General features: G+C 39.6%; 1 protein-coding gene across 2 annotated transcripts; it reads right to left on the bottom strand.

Annotated features, from left to right (window-relative positions):
* Positions 1-2,405: 2,405 nt before the first annotated feature.
* LOC114300681 (GTP-binding protein Obg/CgtA) lies at positions 2,406-21,055 on the bottom strand. 2 transcript variants are annotated; one of them, XM_028245541.2, is made up of 7 exons: positions 20,897-21,020; positions 5,755-5,796; positions 5,032-5,295; positions 4,823-4,931; positions 4,294-4,376; positions 4,097-4,159; positions 2,581-3,983 (listed from the first exon to the last, which is right to left on the bottom strand). In XM_028245541.2, the coding sequence occupies exons 3-7, from the start codon at positions 5,161-5,163 to the stop codon at positions 2,742-2,744; spliced, it is 1,629 nt and encodes a 542-aa protein (XP_028101342.2). In that variant the 5' UTR covers positions 5,164-5,295; positions 5,755-5,796; positions 20,897-21,020; the 3' UTR covers positions 2,581-2,741. The 2 variants fall into 2 exon arrangements, with proteins under 2 accessions (XP_028101341.2, XP_028101342.2); XM_028245540.2 differs by lacking the exon at positions 5,755-5,796 and having other exon boundaries at positions 2,406-3,983; positions 20,897-21,055.
* Between the last annotated feature and the right edge of the window lie 441 nt (positions 21,056-21,496).

Genomic DNA, 21,496 nt, shown 5'->3' with positions numbered 1-21,496 from the left:
CACGTATCAATATCAATCAAAAATAAATAAATAAAAAAAAATCCTCTGCTTTAGGTTTAGTTCCTTGCTAGCACTTAATTTGACAAAAAATAAATAAATATTTCAGTTATAGATACCACACAAAAATAATAAAAAATAAAAAATAAGTTGAACATACAGGAGGAATGTGGGGCCTCAATGGCCTCTGTCCTTCTATTGTGGAGCTTTCGCTGTCCATTTGAATGCATCAAGAATCATCTTTCTACAAGAGTTTTGTATCCCCCAAAATAAACCTTTCATCTATATTCTCTCTATTTCATCATTTTATTTTTCATTTTCTTCAGAGGGTGTGCCTATAAAACTTGAAGATGGACAAAAAGGAAAATTTATTTGTTTTATGAGTCACACAAAGCTCTATACCTTCTGCATCTAATTCAATAATCACAAAATTTTATGGACAATTCGACATTGTATGAGAATGAATTGCATACGGCTATCCCATGCCAAGCAAAAGGGGACCCAGAATAAAATTTCTCCCTCCTAACCGCGGCCTGTTTTTGCTATAGCAAACAAACAACCGATTGTAGTGAATAATGAGTGTAGTGAGAGAAAACTAGAGACACAGGACAGGGAACAAAGTGCCCTCTACAAACGAAGCATCTCCCTATAGTTTATACATATAGAGATGGAACAGGAAAGGGACCTTCTGAATTGATTACATTGACTGTAATGCGTTGGTAGTAATGGGATCGATGATGGGGCTCTCATTTGATGCTTTTCAGCATTAAATATTTCAATGGAAAATAATGATTTGGCTGTTATTATTGGATGTTTTACGGTTCATCCATGAAGAATATAATCCCATTATATATATATACAAGAACTACATGCCTTATGAATGGTGTTATATTCTGGGAGCAAGGATCCCCTCGCATCATTTCCTACTTGCAGGGCCATTGGGCCTATTTTTAGGCCCAATTTTGATAATTCGAACCGTTCATATTTTAAGATTTGTTTAGTATATCATACCTGTAAAAAATCAAGTTGATCGGATATTAGAAAGCACGTGTTCAGAAAAATTGAACTAAAAACTATTTTTTTTTTAATTTAATAAACAGTTTTTCGAACATATGTTTTCTAATATCTGATCAACTTGATTTTTTACAGGTATGATATACTGAACAAATCTTAAAATATAAACGGTTCGGATTATCAAAATTGGGCCTAAAAGTGGACCCAATGACCCTGCAAGTAGGAAATGCAAGGAGGGGATCTTGACTCATATTCTGGGCCCTATCAATGGCCTCTATCCTCCCTGTGTAGAGCTTCCTGTAAACATGAACCAGTCTCTCTTCTACGTTGTTCATCTACTGTCAAAATTTCCCCATATTTTTTAATGAAAACCACTTTCAATTCATATTTTGCATTTCCGAAGTAATTTAGGGCACTCATTAACCTAGATACAGGTTGTTTAAGAGCCTCAAGTCATTGTAATTTAGGGCACTCATTAACCTAGATACAGGTTGTTTAAGAGCCTCAAGTCATTATAAACTCGTATTGATGTAAAAACAATCAACACCAAAGCCAATCACTAATAACATGGCATAAAAAATGAAGTAGAGGAGCAGAAAATAAGTACCTGGAAAAATTTTGGGTCTTTTTCCTCTGGATTGTTTTAAACAATGAGCCAAGTGACTTCATGTCCTGGGAGTAGAAGTTCTGCCTTGAAAATTAACCATGCGCTTCAACTGAACAGGAAAACCAATAAAACAGTTGAAAATACAATACCAAAAATTAGTCACTGCTTGATAGCCAAAATACACTAGTGCTGTGTTACCTGGAACGTTTTGGTACGTGGAACAGGATCAAGAATGTGGAACACCATATTTTCTAAAATGTGGTACAATAGAGAGCCTACTTAGAAGAACAATTTTCTTTTAACAATATTAGATATCTAATAAAATAAAATATCGCTTTTATTTTCAAATTAATCATGCTGCAATACATTTCTACAACACATTGTGACCCAAGCTCTAGGAAGGTCATGCTGAATTCTGTGCCATGGGTTCGTTTGGTTTGTATTTCTGAAAAAATTTTGGAAAATTTTCTCTACAAATAAGTTTTTAAAAGTAATCAAACCAAACAAATTTTCCCAAAAAAAATTTCTCAAAACTTGTAAACCAAACAAGTTTTCCAAACAAATCTCTCTCTCACACACATCAAATCAATCACTTTTTCCAAAACTCTCTCTCAAAATAATTTTCCAAAACATCTTTTGAAAAAAACCAAACCAAACAACTTTTCGTACTTTTTATCTCTAAAACACATCTCTCAAACACAAACCAAACATACCCGATGTTTAATTTAGACTAGCAATGATAACAGTGTATATGACAAAACAATTGCCATAAATAAATAAAAGCCAATTAATCAAAATGAATAACTAAGTAAATTAGATCTTGGTACAAAAATTTGTTACGCTTATTATGTGTGCAATATAAATTAACACAGACCAACTTACAGCTCTCTTCGCGACGACGTGCACAACACAAACAAGCAGAGATATCTTACAGCATTGTCAGCAATTCCATAAACAAACTCTCAGTAAACTTTGGGGAAAATGTCCACCCCAAAGGAATTCCAATTAACTATCAGTTGACACCAATGGGTACATTTAATCAATGCCATTCATCAACAGTGCTGGGGACCCCCAGTGGGGGGTGACCCCCAGCACCCGTCCAAGGCATTTCTCCACTAACAAATTAGTCGATTATAATACTATCTAAATTTAGTCTATAAGATTCTCCACCGTTCACAAGCATCCGAAGACCATCTTTTAGCTCAGGAATCCCTTCCTCCAGAACCGCACATACAGGAAAAATAGGAACACCAGGAACCCTTCTTTTTAACTCTGTACACACTTGTTCAGCCCCTGCCTCGTCAATTTTATTTGCCACGATTAAGGATGGTCGATCTGATAAACCCTCTCGATAAAATTCAAGTTCTAATATCAAATCTCTCAACTGTTCCCACGGCGGGATTCCTTTTCTACCATCTAATGCAGCTGCCAAGTCTACCACAAAAGCAAGAACTTTCGTACGTTCTATGTGACGCAAAAAAGCATGACCAAGTCCCCGATTCTCATGGGCTCCCCTTATAAGCCCCGGAATGTCTGCCACTGTGAATGAGAAATCATCAAAATTTAGATTTCCCAAATTTGGCCTTAAAGTTGTGAAGGCATAATGGCCGACTATGGGTTTAGCCCTTGATATAGCCCCTAGAAGAGTACTTTTTCCAGCATTTGGCATCCCCACAAGGCCTACATCAGCAATGCTCTTGAGTTCTAAGACAAGAACAACCTCTGAACCAGGCAAACCAGCACTAAGCGATGAAGGTTCCTCATCAGACACTTCAAGATCATCAGCATTACCCTTTTGGACCCCGTGCTTCATAGGATTATTTTTGTTAGACACTTTTGCAGAAGACACATTACCTAAGCCTCCTTCCCCTCCACGAGCAATAATAATTCTTTGACCCGATTCTGTTAATTCTGCAACATTATATTGTATGTGTTCATTTTCCTCTATTTCTTCTTCCCACTCGGCATCAGACATGTCACTATGAGTCTCCAGACCTTCCAACTCAACCCCACCTTCCTCCTTCCAAAAGTCCAAATTTTCTGTGTGACATCTGGATTTTTTACGGGAAGGAAAAGATTGAGGAAGAAACTCAACTAGAGAAGCTGGAGGGGCTAGCTTTTCACTAGCTGATTCCACCAAAGTTTTGCCAGAACAAGAAGATAGTTCATTCTTATCCACTGTTTCCACCATCTCTAGCCCACCTGGGCAAGAGGAGTTCGATTTCTGAGTAGATTCAGATGGATTTATATCGAGTGTACCCGGAATTTCCCAGGGATCCAAAGCTGTGGAAGAAATGTTTTTAACTACAGAAGGAACTTCACCGTCTACAAGATGAATCACAGTGCCAACAGGTACTTGGACAACCTATCAGACAAGAAAGTTTCTCAATAAAGGGAGGTGTTCTATTAAATTAAATGGCCAAACAGATAATAAATGGACTCTGGGAAGGTGAAAAAGAGCAAGTAATCAATCATAACCTTGTCTGCCCCTCGGCTTCCTATTTTATGTTTTGAAGTTCCATGTCCCCCTCTCTTTGCATTCTGCATGACACAATAACTATCAATATCTATAAATGGTTCCCAAAAAAAAAAAAAAAAAAAAAAGATAGAGAGAGAGAGAGAGAGAGAGAGAGAGAGAATGCCAGCAAAATTTGAAAGGGAGAAGAGTGACATACAATGTGATGTTGCAGACTGCTGAAGTCCCATACTCTGGGGGAGCATTCTAGTATCACATCACCACCTCTTCCACCATTCCCACCTGCATAATTCCACAAATAATAAGAGAACCAATGCCATTAGATTAATCCAATAAATAAATAAATGGAAACATGGGCACAATTACAAGCGGGAGTTAAATCAATTAGTCTAAGAAACTCTTTAACAACCTGATCAAAAACAGTTAACTAATTTGAGTAGAGGAAAATAACATATTATCATATATGACGATCAAATACATTAAAATGAATTTGAGAAATCACCATGAAAACTCAATTAGAGAAAACATAATTATCTAACGAGCCATGAGAATTTTTTATAACTTTCTTCTTGAATAAGTAGCGAGCCTTGAGAAAATTCAATTGAAAAAGGTTTGGGCTTCAAAATTTAGGGCTTTATATTAGGAGAGTTAGGGTTGCTTCTCTTGTTCAGGTATAAATAAATAAATAAACAAAGGGAGAAAAGAGGGAAGGTGAAGGGGTAACCAACCATCAGGTCTACCATGGCGGTCATGTCGGCTACGGCGAAAACTGGAACAACCATTGCCACCATCACCTCCTTTGGCCCATAACCTAAACCGGTCTACCATTTTCCTCTCCTGCAACAAACAAACAAAAAATCCAAAAGGAAAAATTACCTAAAGACAATACTACAACCGAAGCAAGAAGATTTTCTTGAGAGAGAGAAAGAGAGAGGACCTGTAAAGGGGCAAGCTTTGACTTCTTGTAAGGAGTGTCTGAAAAGGAACAGGATGGAAGAAGCCATGGTGATTCCGTGAATTTTCTCAAAGCGTCTAAAGATCGAAAGCGTTTTGCACTGCATAACCACATCCCTGTTCAGTTTTTATATTCCTTATATGTTCTTGAAACCCCTTGCAGAGAGGGTCCTGTATATCTCGTGAGGTGGACCCTCAATTCTGTCACTTCTCCATATGATGTTTGGCCCCCACAAATAAAATTTGACTGAAAAAGGCCAAAAATGATTAAATAGATTTACCCAAATTTTGGTGTTGGGAGGGGAAATGTATTCCAAGAAATGGTGTGTGCAATTAACGTTGCAAATGTCGTTTCCAGTATTACTTGTTCCAATATATTGAGGCTCTGTTTGGCAAGAGCTAAACGGGGCTTTTTTGGCTATTTTAGCCACAAAAGACAAAATAGGCTATTTTAGCCACAAAAAACAAAATATCACATCTAACCCATAATCATTACATTCTTCTCTCACAAAAAAAGTCAAAAAAGCCAAAAAGTCAAAAAGCCTTTCCCAAACAAAACTTTTTAGCCCAGGCTAAAATAGCCAAAAAGCCAAAAAGCCAACCAACTTCCCAAACGGGGGCTGAATAGGGTAAACCACTCTTTAACCCCTTCAACTATGGGTGATTGTCACTATCCTCCCCTCAACTACAAAAAGCTACATTTTACCTTCTTGGTCTTCTAATTTGTTTCAAACCTTCTGTTAACATTCTGTTATGAAAGAAGACAGAAAATGGCATGTGAGCTGCACATACTGATTTTATATCCAAAATGCCCATTCAAGAGTTAATTTATTTACATATATGTGAGAGATATGTATATATTTTCTCATCCCCTATGAAGAAATATATGAGAGAAAATATATGCACATGCCAATTTTATAACCAAAGAGAAAGATATTACATATCCCTCACGTATAAACCAGCTCTTGAATGAACAATTTGGTTACAAAATTGGCAAGTACAGCTCACATGCCACTTTTCTGTCATCTTTTTCATTACAGAATGGTAACAGAAAGTTGAGATTGAAACAAATTAAAAATACTGGTTACTCCACCAAGGCACAACCAATATTCACCCCATACACATCTCTTTTTCTTCATAAATCTATTTACTTTAACATGATTTGTGTCATCACAACTCTTCACAGCAGTACTATAAGTTTGAATCAGGGAAGAAAGTTCAATCACAAATAATATTAATTTTAAAAAATTAAAAATCAAGTCAATAATTTAGAATATATATATTTTTTGGGTAAGCAAAAATAATTTAAAATCAGAGAGAGAGAGAGAGAGAACAAATAATATCAATTTAAAAAAATTAAAAATCAAGTCAATAATTTAGAATATATATTTTTTTGGGTAAGCACAAATAATTTAAAATCAGAGAGACAGAGAGCAATAAACTTACATAAACCATCTCAAGGTGAATTCAAATGTAAATTAAACACAATAAATTGATAAAAGGGAGATATTAGTTGTCCACCCTTGTAAAGTAGTAAAAGTCACACAAAAATAATACCCAAGTCTTAAGATAACAGTCATTTCAGTAGATGAGTATTGATTTTTTGGCCCTGCAACAAAGAATTTACGGTCATGTGAATGATATGTGGATAGGTGGCAGTCCTAAGATGGTATGACTTAAAAGAGCAGTTTGGCACAAATTGCCTCTATATTCCCTAATTAGTTACCACACCTCCCAGCATTACTTGGTGCCACACACAGCCTCACTCACATATACTGCTAACAAACATTGAAAATCGCACAAGGAATGAATTTACTTTTGTGAGTGAGAGGTGTCGTTAGAGGTGGTCCGGGAAGATGGCGGGCACTCCAATGGCCTGAGATCACCAAAGGTGGAGAGGAGGAGGTCAAAGCAAGCTTGGAGATGGAGAGGCTGGCAATAATGGACCTTGCACACTAATGTAGAATGTGAGAAGGAATGTTTGAGTGTGAGACTTAGTGTGTTAGAATTATGAAGTTGTGTTGTTGTTTTGCTGTATATACGATACGTTATATAGGCCACAGGAATATTGGAGCCCAAGCAAACTGTTGAACAGGTGGCTCGTTCTCCTCAACTTTGCCAGAAGTGATATAAGCCCTTCTGCTGTTTGTGGCTTAACGGCAGGCGGAGAGCAACGTTTCATAGCAGGCGAAAAGTACGTTTCGTATATGCATCGAATGACATGAATGTAAGGTCGTTGATGCCTCTTCCCCAAGCCTGGTCCAGATGGAGTTGTCTTAGCAAGAAGACAACCATCTTGACGATCCCATAACCTCAGCCGCCAGTCCAATATCCTCTGATGATCCCAAGCAGTAGTGCCTGAGTCCTGCTCCCAACCCAGGCATCCAAGCAGATGAATGGGCCAGGGCCCACCTCAGTGTTCAGGAGAGCTAGAGGCTCACTTCTAAGCTACCAAGTAGGAGACTGTAGAAATTTAATGTATAAAGAGAAATAGAGAATTGAGAAATAGAGAATTGTATTATTGATTGATGAATTGATTGATATATTTGTGATAGTTACAAATTCCTATATATAGAAGAAAATGTGGTAGTAGGTGTAGGAGTGAAGTGGAGGTGGTAGGTGGAGTGTGTGGTAGTGGAGGTGAGTGGAGGTGGTAGGTGATGATATATTTTAACAGCCCCCCGCAAACTCAAGGAGGATAGAAACTAACCAACTTGAGTTTGGAGAGAGGAGCAAAACAAGAAAATACATAAAAATAAAAAAAGATAGGAGACACTGTATGGTCGTGTCAGACCGTTGGTGAAGACACTGTATGGTGGTGTCATAACATTGTAGAGGACACTGTATGGTGGTGTCATGACGTTGTAGATGACACTGTATGGGGGTGTCATAACGATGTAGAAGACAGTTTATGGGGTCATGTCGGACCGTTGTAGAAACTAACCGGAACCGGAATCAAATGTCGGGACAGTTTACAGAGTCTTGTCGGACCCATAAAGGAGCTAACCGGAATCAATGTCGGGACAGTTTACAGAGTCTTGTCGGACCCTTGTAAAAGTTGCACCCTCAAAAGGTGTGCCCAATTTGTCAAAAGATGTGCCATGAAAAGGCGTGCCAGTTTGTCGGGCGGCAAGAGGCGCGCGATGCGCGTGGCTGGCCCTGGCTATTTAAAACAAGGTTGAGGCGAAGGCTGTGCATACGAGTCTGAAACCTCTGAACGCTCGAAGAGCTTGTCTCTGCAAATCTTGAAACACCCGGAAACCAACCCTTCTCTGAAACACTTAGCAACTCAAAAACATGGCCTCTTCTTCCCGTCCAGTTACCCAGAACCTGCTCACGCTCTTTCCAGAACTGAACGAGCCCACAAGAGAAATAACTGGTGCGGTGGCCAGTGAACCGCAACCAAACACCTCTGGTTTTGCTCCATTGAACTTTCCGATGCGGTCGGTGGAGCAAAAAATGGCGATGCAAACTGATATTGAGGCTAATCAGTATACTCTGAAGTCATGCGTGGAAACCATGACGGCGGTCACAAATTTGTCGAACCGGCTGCAGAGTAGGACAAATGAGGTGCAGCATTTAAACTCCCAGCTGGCTCTGCTCCAACGCATGTATAAGGATGCGCGAGCAGAGATAAGCGTGCTAAGGACAGAAAACAAGGAGCTGAAGCGGAAGGCCACCGTGATGTTCCGATTTGGAGGACCGCCATATGCGGCAGTGGAGGAGCAGGGAGTAAATGTGCTCGGTGGCGTGGGAAATCCGGAGGCAACACCGTCAAGAGCCGCCCAGGATGGAGGCAAGAAGAAGCGACCCGCAGCAGAGTAGAGAAGAAAAATCCCACTGTGGGTGTTTTGTTTGTTTTTTTTTTTTTTTTTTTTTTGGTAAAATGTGGAACGGGGTGAACCCCACATGAATAAAAGAGTGTAGTGGGTATGAATGCAGTTCGTCGTCTGCCTGTTGTCGGCTTTGTTTGTTTTTTTTTTTTTTTTTTTTTTTTTTTTTTTTTTTTTGCAAAAAAAAAATAATAATAATAGATGAATGGGTTGATAGCATAATAATAATAATAAGAAGAATAATAATATGTTTAAAAAGTGGGGCGGTGGGCAAATCAATGGAGGGAAGTTGATAGATTAAAGAAATAAAAAAAAAAAAAAAAAGAGATCAATGGAAGGTATGTTGGTAGTGGTGAACATGAGTGTGAAAAAGAAATAAATAAAAAAAGAAAAAGAAGAATGGGTGTGCAAACTTGCTGTGGCTTTGCAAAAGATGGAATAAAATAAAGATAAAAAAAGAAAAGAAAGTGGAGTGCAGTGATTATTAAATATAATAATAATAGTAATAAAAAAATTGGAGGTCCGACAGAAAGAAAGAGAGTTCCTTGTGCTGAGAGAGATAGTCTGTAATATTCTGTAACGAGAGATATTCTGTAACACTCTGTTGCCCAGAAAATGGCCTCGTCTTCCCGGAGTCTGCTCACCCTCTTTCCCGACCTCAACGAGTCAACAAGAGAGAGAGAGAGAATTAATTTCTTCAACTAGAAAATCTGAATGAATCAGAGAGAGAGAGATTGAGTGGGTGCATGATGATGATGTTGGGTCCATGGAGAGAGAGAGAGATGTTGCCCTCCTTGATGTTGGGTCCAAGTTTGATCTTTGATTAGTCTAGAAGCAAGAAAACAGCATATTTTGGGGCCTGGGCTGCAATTTTCTCCAAAGACACAAACATTATAGTAGCCTGTTCAACAACAAAACCACACTCAAGACTGCCCAGCAGTGCACAGATGAACAGAAGCTGCAGCCAAATAACAATAGCAGAAGCTGCAACCAAATAACAACACCATACCAAATGAGCACTCTAACGGATAAACATCCTCAATACCGCTGTCCACAGCACTAGCAGATGAGCAGCATAAACTTCCCCCTGCTGTCGAAACCAGATTAGCATCATCAACACTGCTAACCTCTGCACTCTGTTACAGCCTGCTGTAGTGGTGTGACAAAAATCGCCCTTGTAACGGCCACTGCAATTATGTAACAGCCTGTTACTGAGTTTGATCTGGCCATTTCAATATGGAGAACAGATCCAGTCTGCGGGTCGAATTTGACACCATTCAAGGAATGCAGAGCTGCCATTGCTGATGGATGATTAACAAAGGTGGTAACAGCAACAACCTGGCTGCCGCGACCAGTGTACTAAAGGTCAAACAGAGAGGGGTACCTGTTCAGGTTGGTGGTGAGGCAGGTCTAGCAATCCGTAATGGTAGATCGGCCAAATTGATTGAAGTTCCTTGGGAAGGGGCCACTACTATAGCAGCTCTGTTTGAGCAGTCTTGTAAGAAGAATTCACACGAACGATTTCTTGGAACAAGAAAGCTAATTAAGAGGGACTTTGTAACAGCTAGTGATGGCAGGTATGTGTAGAAAATACGCGGAATAGGTTGAAGTCCGGCGGGCGGCTAAGGTGAGGTTGCCGCCCGCCGGGGAAGCGAAAAAATTAGATTCTAAACCCGCTCTGATACCATGTAGAAATTTAATGTATAAAGAGAAATAGAGAATTGAGAAATAGAGAATTGTATTATTGATTGATGAATTGATTGATATATTTGTGATAGTTACAAATTCCTATATATAGAAGAAAATGTGGTAGTAGGTGTAGGAGTGAAGTGGAGGTGGTAGGTGGAGTGTGTGGTAGTGGAGGTGAGTGGAGGTGGTAGGTGATGATATATTTTAACAGAGACCAAGTAGGAGAATGGGCTGTGGACCTATCTCAATGTTTCCAAGTGACCAAGTAGGAGAATGGGCCGCAGGCCTATCTCAATGTTTAGGAGAGGGGCTCGATTCCAAGCGACCAAGTAAGAGAATGGGCCGTGGGCCTATCTCAGTGTTTAGGAGAACCAGTGTTTATCAATCCAAGTCCAAGTGAACCGGGGGCTGATTATATTGTTGTTTGGTCTTGGAGCGAGGTATGAAGGACCATGGGCCTTGCGAGGCCATGGTGCTGCCTGTTGCAAGGCTCTTCATATTTAGATATATTTAGGGTTATATGTATGTTCCCGCTTAGGCTAATCATATAGTCTTAGTTTTGCGTGGTGCCTTGGCACACGACGCCCGTAGGGCTCGCCATGTATCAAACATATGACATGCCCACGCGGTGCCTTATTGGTCTGCCACGTGGGTAGGGTTTTGGTGATGTGGTACCTGTAGGGCTTGCCGCGTATTGGGCTTGATACAAATACCCACAATGATATCCCCCTGTACAGATGTTCTTATAGTTAATGAGAGTATTTGTACATGACTGTGTTAAAAAGTTTTGAAAATATCAGCTCATGCGGATAAGTATTCAGATAGAGCTATCTAAAATTAGGCTTTTGATACAATGGGGAATTCGGATTGCTCATGGAGAGTTTACATTTTAAGTTTCATCCGGTGCGAGCCGGCCGGATGAAGATGTGGGCTTGTTGGGGGATGGCTCGATTCCACAGAATCTCCACTTCACAGGAGATTTCAGCTTCGTTCCATAGGCACCAAATTCCACGTATCACCCTTTCCATGCCGCTAGGAAAGGGGGCCATGGCCTTGGTGTTAGGATAGCCCATGATTTGGCTCATGAACTGGGCCTCGCTTCCCTTTTTTTTCGTGTTTGTAATGATGACGAGGTGGAAGCGTCCACTAGAATGTAGGTGCATATAGTGCTGGAGGAAGTTAAGGCGAGCGACGCCCTCAATGTTGAAGAAGAGGATGTTGAGCGCAGTGTTGTGCGGAATGCTTGGCTGAGAGCTACGGGAAGCACTCTCTTCTTCCATGTTGAGATCTGTGAAGTTATCTATGTCCCACCCAAGTCCCAAATCTTCATTTGGGTGTTCCAACGGTGCTGACATGATAGAGATGTGGTGATTTAGATCTCTCTCTATCGGTCTTTGCGAGAGGATGCTGATTCGAATCCTCTCGAAATGTGGGATTAATACCTGATTTGCCTGGTAGGTGGATCCCTGGAGAGTGAGGTTGCCTTCTAGGTTTAGCAAAACCAAGTGTGGGACGGAGGTATCATGTAGAGTTCTGAAATGGTTAGTGCCTTGTACCATCCTCTTATTTTACCCCAAAATTCTTCCTTCACCTCTACGACTGTATAAGTGGATATTGGGTGTTGGATCCAAGGGGATTCGAATAGCAAATCTTGGAATTGCCATGGAGAGCATCCTTTGAAAGAACTCACACACCGAGCGGCGGTGGTGAGTGGGAGTGGAGCTTGAAGCTCTAGAGTTGGAGCTTGAAGCTCTATATTTTGAACCTCTTTGGTTTGGAGCCTTGTTCACTGGCTGTCAAACGGTGTTATCTCGGTGTCCCTCTCCTCTGGAAGCCATGTAGAGAGAATGGGTTGTTGAAGTTGAGAGGAAAGTGTTAGCAATTGGATATGAATTTGCTTGCGTTTTTCGTATTGTTGTCCTGTATTTGCTCTCTTATAAAGACGGGATTGCATCGGGAAAGAGGGGGTGAATTTACTAACTTTTGCAGTTTTTCGGTGGGAATGAGCAATTTATGGAGAAGACAACTCACCAATTGAAGTTATAAGTTTAGAGCAGACCATTAATAGCTACCTAAGAAGCACGGACACTTCTAAAAAGGTGGCGTATCCGTGTCGTGTCCGTGTCGGACACCGACACTCATCAGACACTCTCCCGACACGTGTCCGACACTCATCCAAACGTGTCTTGATTTTTTATAAAGAATTTAAAACTTGGATACTCTTCGGACACTTGAAGGACATGCATGTCCATCGACTAGACACACGAAACTAATTATAAGTTTGAACAAAATAACTTAGAATAAGATGATAAAGGAAAAATAACATTAATTTATAGAAATTAGTGTTATAATGTATTTATTTATTGTCTTAGAATGACATGTTCATATATATGACATATAATAAATATATAAAATTATATATTTTGTCCGTGTCCCCCACGTGTCGTGTCCTACATTTTTCAAAAATTGCCGTGTCTGAGTGTCCGTGTCGTATCCGTGTCGTGTCACGTGTCCGTGTCCATGCTTCTTTGATAGCTACTGATTTGGAGCTGCTGAAAGTGACTTTTTGGAGAGTTTCAAGTTTTTGCAATTTGTTTTTAATGTTTTTAACAAGCAAAGAGAATTTTTGATTGGTTTAAGGATTTTTCCTTGGGAAGGTACAACCTCAATGTGTGTATATAATTTTTTTTTTATTTTTTTTATTTTTTGAGCTCCTTGTTCCCGTTTGAACATTGCATTTTTGCCGCAAAGAACCTATACTCCGTATGAATTCATAAAAGTTTGTATATATTTTGGGTATAGTTTAACTTGTTCGAACCATTCGAATATGTATTCTGTATATTTTTATTGACTTGGTTACTTGTGACTTGGTTTCTTGGACAAGTGTACCATTAAGAAAGCTGTTTGGCAGTTTTGTGTTTAGGTATACCTTTCTTTTCTCTTTCTAAAAGCCTAGAATCCAACTTAGAGTGAAAGACTAGAAAATCCAGAATCCAGCTGGGAGAGAAAGGTTGACAGCCGCGAAGGAGGGAAAAAGGTTGCCACCAACAAGCTCCGAGGTGAGATCTGACAACGCTTGTGTGGTGCGAAGGTGCCACGGCTTTTCTCACACTGTTGTTGCAGAATAGGACTGTGAGGGGAGAGATTTTTGTAGTACTGGCTTCAGGGTCTTGAATCGAACTCCAAAGTCGCGAAGGGGAAGAAAGGCGAGCTATTAGAGAGAGAAAGGAGGGAATAAGGGGGCCGGCAAGTTGCAGAGGTCACCGTCGGTGAGCCGCAAGGGTGCTGCGAAACAGTCGCTTGTGCTGTTGGTTGTGGAGTTTTGATTCTAGTTTTGCTGCTGGAGTTGGGTTATTGTCGATCGCTAATGGGTTTGGGTCTTGATTGAAGAATCTGTGCGTGAGCCATCATCAGAAAAGGGGTGGGGTTTCTATCTTTTTGATTCAGTGAAGTTGGGTGTCTAAGGGTTATTGCCATGGGCGAAGCTTGAGAGGGAGAAATGAGCCAGGAATTTGAAGGGAGAGAGAAGCCGAAGTTAGGGCTTACGTAAACTCTTGGCGCTCTCCCGATTAGCACTGTCGTAATTGGTAGGGGTATGTTTTTCTTCTCAATTTAGTTTTAATTTGTTTTATTTTTATATATATGTATTTATTGTTTTGTTGATGAAGAAAAAAAAAGTAGACTGTTGTAGAGTCGTAAAAAGGTGAGCCATGCTTAAAAATTATTATTATTATTATTATTATTTTATTTTTTTGTGACGAGAGGGCTGAACTTCGGAGAATTGGAAAGTTCTATAATAATAAAATATTATTCTGGTAAAGAGTCAAAGGGGTTGGAGAGCTTTAAAATCAAGAATACATATTGGAGAGCTGCAAGGTTAGAGAAAAATAATAAACTATGAGAATAGAGAGCCAAGAAATTGAAGATTTGTGAATTTGAAAAGCTATGAAATTGGAGAGCTCACACATGTGGGAGGGAAACCCCAAAAAAAGAACTTCGTGAGTTATGGAATTGAAGCGAGAGAAGCCCAAAAAAGAATTTCGTGAATTATATAAAATAAAAAAAATAAAAAATTTTGAGGCGAGAAAGACTCAAAAAATTTTGTGGGTTATATAACAAAAAAAATTGAAGTGACGGAAAGAAACGTACCTGTACAACGGCGAGCGAGAGGGGGGTCAAACGCTAGGGACCCAAACAGTGTTAGGAGTTGAGCGAGGAGCAAGGGGTTGTGCGAGGTGTGCAACCGTGAGGAAGGAGATCAAGTGTGCGAGGGGAGACTGCGAGGGAAGCTGGGATTGGTGCGAGGGAAGGGTTGCTTCATGCGAGTGAAGGAGACTAATCTCAAAATAGGATCAAGTGTGTGAGGGGAAACTGCAAGGGAAGTTAGGATTGGTGGGAGGGGTGAGGGGAAATTGCGAGGGAAGGGTTGCTTCATGCAAGGGAAGGAGACCTATCGTAAAATAGGATCAAGTGTGCGAGGGAAAACTGCGATGGAAACTAGGATTGGTGTGAGGGGTGAGGGGAAATTGCGAGGGAAGGGTTGCTTCATGCGAGGGAAGGAGACTTATCTCAAAATAGGATCAAGTGTGCGAGGGGAAACTGCGAGGGAAGTTAGGATTGGTGTGAGGGATGAGGGGAAATTGCGAGGAAGGGTTGCTTCATGCGAGGAAAGGAGACTTATCTCAAAATAGGATCAAGTGTGCGAGGGAAAACTATGAAGGAAGCTAGGATTGGTGCGAGGGGTGAGGGAAAATTGCGAGGGAAGAGTTGCTTCATGCGAGGGAAGGAGACCTATCTCAAAATAGTGCCTTAGCGATGGAAAGGGGGCTGCTTCGAGTCAGGTGCTTTTTATTTTTATTTTATTTATTTTTTTAAAGTGTTGAACTCCTCCTTAGTTGATTTTTGTAGAGTTGATTCCTTACTACCTAGCGTGCCTTTTTCACTAATGGTGAACTAGTTGAAAATTTTTGGGCCTCATTTGTGTATCAGGTACTACGTATTTTATTTTATTTTTTAAAAGTAAATTGTACCTCAATGGTAAATGCAATTTCTGATTTGTAAATCATGTGTTAATGTAGGGAAGGTGAGGTTTTGTGATATGGCTAAAGTGAAAGAAGGAAGCGTTGTTTCCTACCGCGGCGTGCAACAATCGCTAGTGGGTTCTTCCGGCATTTCCAAGTCAAAAACGGATAAATCCAAGAAAAGTCTTTTTAAGGCCAAGAAGGACACGGATCCCCCGAGCGTCCCCCTAGCGAACTACTGGTGTAGGGTGCCGTGGCTCAAGGAGGTGAACCTTTCCATCTTCTACCCAGGTGTTGAGGAGTGCTTGTGCCTCGTCTACCGAGACAGGTAGCGGCTAGGGAACTTAGGCCTCGTTTGGCAAGAGGCTATTTTAGCCAATTAGCCAAAAAGTTATTAAATTAGCCAAAAAGCCAACAACCCATACCAAAAAGTCAAAGATTCTCTTTTCTCTCTACTTTTTGCACATCTTTTCGTAATTAGCCAAAAAGTCATCCCAAACATACAAGTTTTTTTTACCTACCTTTTTAGCCAAATAGCCAAAAAGTTACTAAATTAGCCTGTTCCCAAACGAGGCCTTAATCAAACTTTCTCTTTTTTGCTTGCGGGTCTCCTTTTCCTCTAGAGGAGCCTTCGACTGCATATACAGCGTGGTTGCGTCGGTTAGGCCTCCATGATGAAGGTTGAGGTGCCGTTGGCCGCCATGAGTGAGGCTATGATGCTGTCATTCGTGCCCCTGATCTTACTGTTTCACTTATGTTTCGGGCTGCGGCACGTAGAGCGAAAAAGTCAAGGAAATGGTGGTAGACCAACTGGAGTTTATAAGTTGTGAGCATCCCTTCAATACACATTGACACCAGTTGATGCTTTTCCATCGGGCCTTGAATGTCTACTGCTTTTTCCCTGAAGCGGCGGACATAAGCGAGGATGTCCTCCCCAAGTCATTGTGTTTCCCTCATAAGATGAAGGGTGGTTAACCATTCTTCAACGTAGAAGAACTTGATATAAAACTTTTACCAAGTCCGCCCATAGAGAGCTAGCGGCGAGGTTAGCATACCACAAGCATGGTCAATCTGTAAGGGATTTGGAGAATTCTCTCATGTGGAGGTTTCGGTCTTCTCGGTGAGCTCCAAGAGTGTCAAGAAAGCGTGAAACATGCTCCTTGGCATCCCTTTTTGTCCGTCGAAAAGGACAAACTTGGGTACGGTGTATCCTACTGAACATGTGAGACTTGCAATGTGAATAGGGTAAGGGGGACGGAGGTCCAATTCTGGAGAGGTAGGAATGTGACATTTGTACATCTGAAGTAGGCTGTGTATGTGCTCTTTTACTACATCCAATGTTAATGGTTGGGAAAGAGTCTGATCCGGCGAAAAAGCTAGAGAGCCAGTTGAAGCCACTGTAGTGGGAGCTCCGCTAATGGATCTGACTTGTGGTGGAGGTATTTGGCTCGGAGCTAATGGAGGGAGCGGGCAACTGCTTGTCCTCCCGCTTGGGTTTGCAACTTGTTTTGTGGAGCGGGGTAGGCTTCTGAGCCATTTTGGGCTAATGGTGGAACGCCATTTTATAATGATGAAAGGGGATTAGAAGATGATGGAAGTGTAGGTGCCTTTTGTAAGGCTAGTAGGGTATCCATTAAGAGTTGTTGCTTCTGTTGAAGGGAGGTGACGCTCTCAGTCAATACACGTAGCTGATCTACTATGGCTGATTGAGAGGAATGTTCATCCGGAAAGCCGCCAAAGTTGTGTTCCAAGGTTTCTACCAGAGTCTCCCTACTGCCACCTTGGGATGTTTCTGCTCCAGTTCCAGTGTTCTTTTTGGGTGCCATGTGAAGTGAGCACCACTCTTTCCCAACAGAGTATAATGTGGGTGAGAGGTGTGGTTAGAGGTGGTATGGGAAGATGGCGGGGACTCCAATGGCCTGAGATCACTGAAGGTGGAGAGGAGGAGGTCAAAGCAAGCTTGGAGAGGGAGAGGCTGACAGTAATGGACCTTGAACACTAATGTAGAATGTGAGAAGGAATGTTTGAGTGTGAGAGTTAGTGTGTTAGAATTATGAAGTTGTGTTGTTGTTTTGCTGCACATATGATACGTTATATAGGCCACAGGAGTATTGGAGCCTAAGCAAACTGTTGAACAAGTGGTTTGTTCTCCTCAACTCTGCCAGAAGTGATATAAGCCCTTCTGCCGTCTATGGCTTAACGGCGGGCGAAGAGCAACGTTTCATGGTAAGCGGAAAGTAACGTTTCGTATATGCATCGGATGACATGAATGTAACGTCGTTATTGTCTCTTCCCCAAGCCTGGTCGAGATGGAGTTGTCTTAGCAAGAAGACAACCATCTCGACGATCCCATAACCTCAGGCGCCAGTCCAATATCCTCTAATGATCCCAAGCAGTAGTGCCTGGGTCCTGCTCCCAACCCAGGAATCCAAGTAGGTGAATGGGCCAGGGCCCACCTCAATGTTCAGGAAAGCCAGGGGCTCACTTCCAAGTGACCAAGTAGGAGAATGGGCCGTGGGCCTATCTCAATGTTTCTAAGTGACCAAGTAGGAGAATTGGCTGCAGGCCTATCTCAATGTTTAAAAGAGGGGCTCGCTTCCAAGCAACCAAGTACGAGAATGGGCCGTGGGCCTATCTCAGTGTTTATGAGAGCCAGTGTTTATCAATCCAAATCCAAGTGAACCGAGGGCTGATTATATTGTTGATTGGTCTTGGAGTGAGGTATGAAGGACCATGGGCCCTACAAGGGCATGGTGCTGCCTGTTGCAGTGCTATTCATATTTAGATATATTTAGGCTTATATGTATGCTCCCGCTTAAGCTAATCATATAGTCTTGGTTTCGCGTGGTGCCTTAGCACACGGCGCCCGTAGGGCTCACCATGTATCAAACATAGGACATGCCCACATGGTGCCTCATTGGTCTGCCACGTGGGTGGGGTTTTGGTGATGTGGCACCTGTAGGGCTTACCATGTATTAGGCTTGATACAAGTACCCACAACTTTTACCAAACTATTCCCATTAAGTTTCTCAACCATCCAACCAATTCTAATGAAACTGATGAATGTTTATGCTTTAAACTATGCCATCAAAAAAATTCCATATCGATCTGATCTATCACATGAGATGCATCACATGACGTTATAGTGGGTTTGGGTAGACATTCATATGGCAGTAACTGTAAACAACCCAATTCCATCCAAGAGGAGCCAACCCTGTATTCTGTAGAGCTGAGCAAGAAATCCGTGAAATCTGTAATCCGATCCGATTCAGTTCAATCCGGTAAGTTTGGATTGATTTTTTGAATCCGTGGTTCGGTTCCGGATTAAAAAATTAAAAATCCGTAATCCACGGATCGATTCTGGATTGAACCCCACGGTTCCGGATTGGAACCGATTCGGACCGTATACAAATAACCTATATTTATATTATACACCCTCCCACATAGTATCTTCTCTTATTCTATATAAAACCTAAATCCAAACCTAAACCCGCATAGTATCTTCTTTTATTGTTTTTGTTTGTTAGTTTTTAATTTTAATTTGTAATAGTCTAAATACTTATGGTGGAATTAGTTTTCTTATGGTTGTTTAAATTCTATATCAGCATGTCGCTATTATGAAAATACATGTTGTTATTATAGAACTAATATGATATTATGTTCATGCTTTTATGAAATTAAAATGTTCTATATTTTTGTTTGTTATTTAATTATGTGAATCTGTGGTCATAAACCAATCCAATCCGTGTTTAAATGGATTGGTTCGGATTGATTCTACGATTTAAATAGATTGAATTGGTTCTAATTTTTCAGGAACCGTAGATAACGGATTGGTCTTAGTTTTACCCCAATTCGAACCAATCCGGACCACGCTCACCTCTAGTATTCTCTCCCCTTTTAAGTTAAGGATATGAACTAAGAAACGGGGGACCAAGCACCATAGCACCAAAACCTTAGTTTATTTACCAACTAAGAATGTATATCTGAAATGTGACACATGTTATGGTGATGCAATTAGGGCTAGCCCTGAGATTTAGGAGCCCTAGGCAAACAACAAAAACGAGGCCCTCTAACAATTTTTTTTATTTTTAGAAGAAAAAATTTAATGGATTAAACGATAAGTAACAACAATTTTTTTTTTATTTGTTAGTACTAGTAGCCAGAAAAAATTTACTTGTAGATATAATCATTAAAATTATAAACTAAAATTTATTTTCGCTTATAATTAAAATTATAAATCGTTGTTTGTTTCTTGCTACCAAAAAATTTATCAAGTGCTCGGGATTGAGTTTGCATAATTTTTTTCTACTTTTTTGCTTCTTTTTTTTTTTTTTCCACGTCCGGAAATATACTTCCTAAGAGGCATGACTATATAATCAAAAATTCACACAAATCCAAAATCACTGATATCTGCAAATAATATGTTTTCAGAAATTAGAGCATAACAAAAATTATAGATTTCCATTAAAGCACATAAATTAGAGACTTTTTCCTAATTCAACCAAACAAAAACAAAATCAAAAAATTTTATGCAATATTTGGTAGAGTTTTAGAATTATGATTTGAGAATAGAGTTATATTTTGAGTTTGTAAGTTTTGGAATTATAATATGAGTGTGGAAAATTTGTTTGGTTATAAGTTTTGAAGTGAGTTTGAAATTTTTGATGTGATATATAATATTTGATTCAAAAACTTACAATTCATAACCAAACACACAATCCAAAATTCTATTCAAAACTCATAAAAAAAAATTTAGAAATTCTGAAAATATTTTTTATTTAAAATATAAAAATAACAGGTACCAAAAAAAAAAAAAACGAATAATGTTCCGGTCAACCGGCCGGACGTTCGGGAGGATGACCGGGTAGACGTGTTTTCAACCGTGAGTGTGGAATTAATTTTTGAAAACTCTCACCAAACACCACACTCAAACAAAGGGCGTGGAATTAATGTTTTCTCTCCATATGTTCTTTTTCCATCTTCTCTCTTTTATTTTTCTTTAACAAAAACAATAATTTAAATTATTTGTTTGCAATTTATTAATCATTTTCCAAAAAACTGTGTGAACTGTGAATTCAAGACAAAGAATAGTAAATCTGTGCATTGACATGAACTAAATTGAAAATGTAGGCCCAAAAACTACAGCACACAAATTAGAGATTAGGGCTCACATTATTGTGGCAAAGAAAATTAATGAAGTGAACAAAAATTGGGGCAACGACTTCTTCCATTAAAATCTGATATATATACATATATAAATATATATATATATATAGAGAGAGAGAGAGAGACAGAGAGGACTCACTCAGTGCCGGGTTCTGGACTCTTCTCGTTGTCCCGGGAGCCGGAGCTGGAGCCGGAGGATTGCGATTGGGAGAGGAGTTTCTTTGTTCTCTCTGAAGGCTGATGAATTCAATTGATATAATTTTAGGGCTTTTTCAGTTTAGCAGGAAATTTTTATATTTAGAATTGGTTTAAAATATGTTTGGTAGCCCTTTCATTTTCATTTTATATTTGTAAAATTTTTAAAAATTATCATAAAAACTTATTTGATAAATTTTTTAATTTATAAATGATTGTCTTAGATTGTAAATTGAAGAAAAAACGTAAATTCAAAAAATGAGTTTACGTTAAATTTTAAACAGATATTCAAAAATTTGACTAACAAGTTTTTTTTTCAAATAATTTGTTTTTTAATTAATTTCTTTTCTAATTAATTTTTTTTTCTAATTATAATGTGTATGATCCCATTATCATAAATAATAAAAAATATATATAAATATTTTAGGCCTAATCAAACATATTTTTTAGTTTATATTTTTAAAATTTTTCAAATATTTTATTCAAACCAAACACGTTTATAATTTATGTTTTTCTAAAAATAAACATAAATCAATTTATAAAA

The sequence above is a fragment of the Camellia sinensis genome, chromosome 3, assembly GCF_055761805.1.
Source record: "Camellia sinensis isolate YWXY chromosome 3, ASM5576180v1, whole genome shotgun sequence".
Lineage (NCBI taxonomy): Eukaryota > Viridiplantae > Streptophyta > Magnoliopsida > Ericales > Theaceae > Camellia > Camellia sinensis.
The sequence above is the reverse complement of the archived record's forward strand: the minus strand, read 5'-3'. Positions and strand labels throughout refer to the sequence as shown.